Source organism: Nicotiana tabacum, chromosome 9, assembly GCF_000715075.1.
Source record: "Nicotiana tabacum cultivar K326 chromosome 9, ASM71507v2, whole genome shotgun sequence".
Classification (NCBI taxonomy): Eukaryota; Viridiplantae; Streptophyta; class Magnoliopsida; order Solanales; family Solanaceae; genus Nicotiana; species Nicotiana tabacum.
In genome coordinates, this window is record NC_134088.1 from 93128708 (window position 1) to 93134717 (window position 6010).

General features: G+C 33.1%; 1 protein-coding gene across 4 annotated transcripts; it reads left to right on the forward strand.

The window, feature by feature from the left end:
* The first annotated feature begins 575 nt into the window (after nucleotides 1–575).
* Nucleotides 576–5723, forward strand: LOC107779166 (calmodulin-7). Of its 4 annotated transcripts, XR_012694962.1 has the most exons (5): nucleotides 583–756; nucleotides 1829–2198; nucleotides 4914–4964; nucleotides 5093–5140; nucleotides 5391–5723. XR_012694962.1 is itself a non-coding variant. In XM_016599527.2 (3 exons), the coding sequence occupies exons 1-3, from the start codon at nucleotides 681–683 to the stop codon at nucleotides 5485–5487; spliced, it is 543 nt and encodes a 180-aa protein (XP_016455013.1). In that variant the 5' UTR covers nucleotides 576–680; the 3' UTR covers nucleotides 5488–5723. The 4 variants fall into 4 exon arrangements, 2 of the variants coding, with proteins under 2 accessions (XP_016455013.1, XP_016455012.1); XR_012694961.1 differs by having other exon boundaries at nucleotides 4914–5140; XM_016599527.2 differs by lacking the exons at nucleotides 4914–4964; nucleotides 5093–5140 and having other exon boundaries at nucleotides 576–756.
* The last annotated feature ends 287 nt before the right edge of the window (nucleotides 5724–6010 follow it).

Sequence of the window (6010 nt, forward strand, 5' to 3'; positions counted from 1 at the left end):
AAGACATAGATTATTAATGTGATAAATATATTAATGTAGAGATTGTTATACGATTACTTATAATGCATAGATTGTTATGTGGTAAATTATAATATATGGATTGTTATTAGGTAGAAATGGCCTATTTTAAGGACATTTGTATCTTTAGATACTTTTAATCACGTATGGGTAATACACATATTGTTATCCTACATAAATATTCGTATAAATTACTCTGAAATTAGTAATACAACTTTTGATATTCGGTACTACACTTTGCATTATTTATGCTATATATTTATTAAAGAAAACCAAACATTTTATTAGTTACTATAAAGAATTTGAAACCAAAAACTAAATGTTTTATAAATAATAGTATAAGTAATACGGAATTCTATAAGATGATTAGTAAACCCTCTGTTCCAGTCTATGTGAACAATTGTTAACCAACCAAACTAGCCACTATAGAGTATTCCCTTGTTGACTAAAAGGACTATTATTATTTTCAGTGAAAGAAAAGAAAAGAAAAGAAAAGCATGAGCATCAGATGCTCGGCCACCCCACGATGCACCCTTTTGGAGTATTGGACCATTATATTAACTCCTCTTTCCCTTCACCATTTTTGTTCATTATACAACACATACTCCCCCATTTTCTTCTTCCCTTATTTCAAATTTCCAGTAAAATAATTCAAAGAGATAATGGCGGATCAGCTGACTGACGATCAGATCTCTGAGTTCAAAGAAGCCTTTAGCCTTTTCGACAAGGACGGCGATGGTCTGCTTCTGCTCTTTCCCCTTTTTATACTTCTTTTTTCTTTTCTCAGATCCATTCCTATTTTTGCCCATTTTTTAATGTTGCTTTCGATTGACATTTTTGTGATCTATGATTTGATGATAATTTGCAGCTAATTATATGCTTTGATGTTCGTTACGTGAAAATTGTAGGCGAGATGCTGTTTCTTTAGTTGGTTGTTTCAATTTTGTTTACTCGATTTTTGATAGAAATGAATGTGAAGATGGATCTATGTGAAACTTGTGGCTTTTATAATTTGGTTCAATGTGTTGAATTCCTTGATCTTTCTTGGTTGTTGAGCTTGCGGATTTGTTATTTTTGGGGCTACATATATGTTAAATCAGTTAAATAGGTCGGTCATTTTATTTTGGTTTGCTTCTAGTTGGTGGATTCTACTGGTGAATTATGATTTCTTTGTCTTTGTTTCAAGATGAATTCTCTCCATTTTGTTCAATGTGGTACCTTGTTTGTAATTGTGGATTTCACTACAAAAGATCATTCTAGTCTATAGGTGTATGTCTATTCAGCAATTAATAGATTATTTAGAGAAAGACCCAAGTTTAGAACTTTATATATGTGACTGTAAACATAAAAAGTCGATAAATATGCAACTTGAGAAGATAGCAGTAATAAGTAAGTAGATTATAGTTGGGTAGCAATAGTTAGTACTCGAATATGAGTAGCTGCTGCCTCTTGAAACGACTGACGCCTTCAGCTACTTTCAGTTCAATTGTTTTTGCCAATTTGATTTCCATTTTCTGTTTGGAAATAATAGTCCCTTTACTTTTCTTCCTTATATTGGAGATTGAAGCGTGGGATGCTGTGTTAATGATGTTTAACTTTATTTTCTGCTGTTGGGATCACTCATAGGCTTCTATTATTATGATGTACCTTGTTTTTCTGCTGCTCCTTCGTATACTTTGAGAACATAAAACCGTGGAAGCCTATTTCCACTTGTTCATTGAAACAAGAGAAAAAGAAAAAGGAAACAACTGTTTTGGTGTAATTATAAGCTTTTAAAACCTAACATGCTTAATAATTGTGTGGTCTGCAGGTTGCATCACTACGAAGGAGCTTGGAACTGTGATGCGGTCATTGGGGCAGAACCCAACCGAGGCTGAGCTTCAAGACATGATCAACGAAGTCGATGCTGATGGGAATGGAACCATTGACTTTCCTGAGTTCCTTAACTTGATGGCTCGTAAGATGAAGGACACTGATTCTGAGGAGGAGCTCAAGGAAGCTTTTAGAGTGTTTGACAAGGATCAGAATGGATTTATCTCTGCAGCTGAGCTTCGCCATGTCATGACAAACCTAGGTGAGAAGCTTACTGACGAAGAGGTTGATGAGATGATTCGTGAAGCTGACGTGGATGGCGACGGGCAGATCAACTATGAGGAATTCGTCAAGGTCATGATGGCCAAGTGAGAATCCAACTTAATCTTTAAAATTAAAGTACAACAAAAAGGAAAACGGCGGATAAGTCTGATGAGGTTTCTATTTCTGGTTAGGATGTCTTCTTTGGCTTATTAGCTTTGTCTGGGTGCTTGCCTGTTCTATTCTCATTGTTTCGTAATGATGTTCTTTGGTATATGCTTTTTTGCTCTATTCCTATATTAGTAGCTTGTTTGTTAGTAACTACTGGTATTTTCTTCTAACATTTGATTTTAAACCTACCACAATTGTGGGGACCTTGATTGTCTTTGTTTTTTTCCCTTTTGAATGAGTAATTTCATCTAGATTTTCGCATGTGTTTGCTTTTATTCTAACTCTTAGCTTATGTTAATTTGCAATTTATGCTCTCTGAGACTACTCGGAGTTTTTGAAGTACAATGATCATCTAGTAGAACAAGTAGTTTTTTGTGTTCCGTTAGACTTGAACAAACCACACTCCGTATCAGGGTCGTCTAAGATTATGTAGGTATAGGAGACTTATATGGTTATACTCTTAACATCGTTTGCGCGCCTGTCTTTTGGGTTTATCATAAAGCTTTCTTTCTTTGGCATAAAGAAAGCTTGTCCCTTGTACAATTTTGAGTTAAGGTGCGGAACTAAGTTATATTGAGGTTGTTTTTCAAGCCCCCTTTCCATTTATTTGTGGAAAATGTTGAGCTTGAGCTCCATCATAGTTGAAGATTGGATCCGTGGCCACTAAGCCAACTCAAAACGTTGTGCCTCGAGTACGGTTCGTGTTTAAAAAAGAATGGCAAGGGATGAAAAGAAATTAAGTATTTCTGTTGTCTGGTTAATAATTTACCCAGAAAGGAAACGAAACTATACACCTAGGTTTGGTCTAATGGTCAATAACCTGGATGCAAACCTTGGAAATCATGTTCAAGTTTCTTCTCATCTGTCTAATTCTTGGCGGGTGGAGTTACCCATTACTTGTAGCAGGTACTCGGTGGGATAGTGGGCGAGAGCTGGCTCAAACAGTGCTGTCATAAAATAAAAGGGAAAGGAAACTATTGCTCTCGGAAATGTCCCAAATGAAGCTTTTGCTAAAGAAGACTTCTACTGATCTTACTTTCTTTTCAAATCTCTTTATCTTTCCTTTTCGAATAAATTCCCTTTATCCAAATGCATTTATAGCGGGAATAGAATCTATTACTAACATTTTGATAGAAAAAGTGACATTTCAGTACAAATATAGCTTAACTTGTCCTAACACAAGTGGATTATAGAAGGGAAAGTGAGCACTCTACACAACATCTATTCCCTCCTGGTAGATTGGACTTCCCACCCAGAAAAGAATAAAAAGGAGAAATGAATCTTACAATTATTGCTTTTGTTTCAGATCGGGTTAGGTTTCACGCAAAACTAACTCGATTAGATTTTTTACTACTTGTTGAACAAAAGAGATACTATTCGATTTGAGTTGGGTTCTCCGTTTTGTGTAGTGTAGGTTAGTAGAGAATTTTTTTGGCAAAAAACGTGCCATATCATTTCATACGTTAAGATATTCTTTATTTGTTTCATTTTTATGCGGCTTTATTATTATTTCGAGAATCAAAAGGCTTTTCTTTGAAAATGATTTTTAAAATACTTATATTTGAAACTCTTCTGACCTAAAGTAATTTATATGTAGTTTCTAAATATGTAAATTTAATTTAAAATATTAAAGAATTTATGATCAAATCTACACCAAAATTTAAATAGTTTAACATTACTTCGAATCCTGCTACATAAAAATTGAATTGAGGTAGTATTTTTAAAATTTGTAAGTTAATAAACATATTTATAACATATCTTTCTAAATGTTTTAACATATTTATAACATATCTTTCTAAATGTTTTTATTTTGAGTAACTAGTGTACCTATAAATTCATAAAAATTCTATATAGTTCTTGCAAAGGGTTAAATTAGCAAAATCTTCGTCTCTTTCCTTTCTTCATCTATTTCCTTTTTTCTCCCAATTTTTTCCTTCAACTTTTTTTTTTCGTTTATATTTCTCCGTGCTAGTTTCTTGAATATTCTTTTTATCATCTTTTCTTTCAGAATGATACTCCCTCCGGTCCAAAATAAGTAAAATCTTTAATTAAAACGCCAAGAAAATTTAACTCCTTAATTCACATGAAGTATTTTTGTCCTAATTTTTATGTTTAAACTTTTAGTTCCTCTCCCAACACTCTTCTTTACTTTGGCCCTCCTTGCGCCCGTTAAAAAAAAAAATTAGATTTGAGTAAAACAAAAAGTTTTTTTTGGTTCCCCACCCGCTGTCCGGTACCCACATTGGGGCCCGACTAAATCTGGATTCGCGCCGGAAAATTTCACATTGGGGGTAAAGCGTTCCCTAACAAAGGCGACTACATACCCATGACTAGAAACAAAAGTGTCATTAAGTTAGAAAGCAAGGAAAAATTAGAAAAAGAGAAATAAAAGATAAGGTTGCTATCACCAACATCAAGCATGAGCATCGTGCTTTTTCTTGATTTTTATTTGTCATAAAAGTTTATTCTTTTTTCCAGAAGAGAAAAATGCATGTGTTTTACGTGCATCTGATTGTGCAAAATTAGATCGACATAATAAAAGCTTCGCTTTAACACATTAGAATAGAGAAGAAAAGTCTAGAGGCATTTGCATAAACTTAAGTTCAAAATAAGTACTGAAAATGAGTTTAATTCTTAACTTTTAATGTCAGGAAATGAAGAAATGTTATAGCTAGACAATATCAGTAAGTTGTGTAATTGAAGTAAGTATCCTAAAAATACTTACATAACCCAACTTTGCTAGTTCATGCATTTTATTGACAAGTTGCTAGTTTTATCACTAATCTTATCGTTCTATTTTCTTTTCATTTTACATTGTCAAAATTTAAAGAGTTTTACCTCTTTACTCCAGAAGTTTGCGAAATACAGCCTTTGCAAGGTGGGCATTTTGTTTTAACATTGTTTTAATTAAATACTTTAACTTCTATGCACTGCCACTTTAAGAAGATAACTATAGATAAGTGGAATTTATAACCTGGACATAAGGCAGGTTATTTGTTACAATGTACAGGTTGCATAGCATTATAATATAATTGTTCTAGTATATATAAGTTACATTTTTAATTAAAATGCTGAGAAAATTTAACTCCTTAATTCGGAAAGTCATGTCATTTTTATATTTACAGCAGGCGGCGGAGGAGGATTGAAGAGAGTAAAAGAGCCTACTCAATTTCACAAAGCAACGGAAGGAAAAGCCGTAAGAGAGATCGATGCACAATCCTGTGATCTCTCCTTAATTATTTTTAAACAAAATATTCTGAGGATTATGACGTATGGTTCGAAATTTGGTAGATAATAATTAATCTGTTCTTATGCTATTACTCCTTCGATTTTAGTTGTTGTTGTATCCTAGTCTACGACTAAATCTGCTCTTAGCTTTATGTCTTTGATTGAAATCTTCTATTTGCTTGTTATAACGTCCTAGTCTTCAAAATAATATCAGTCAGTATTGTGCTTTACCATTCACGTTTTCTACGGTTTTGATACTCCTATAAATAAAAGTAGCTATTTTCCATCTGAATTAACTTCACCCCAAAAAAGGGGTGCAAAATATAAAATTGGCCGTTGGCCGAAATTAATTGCATTTGTTAACAAAAAGAAATGTATAAAATATATACAAAAAATATATATATATTATCGGTTATTATTTTGAAAGCTGCTAAAAGTATATATTTCTAAAAAGGAATTGCTTGCGAATTATTGGTCATTTGACTATCACAATTTTAAATAAATTTTGGGACCGTTTGTC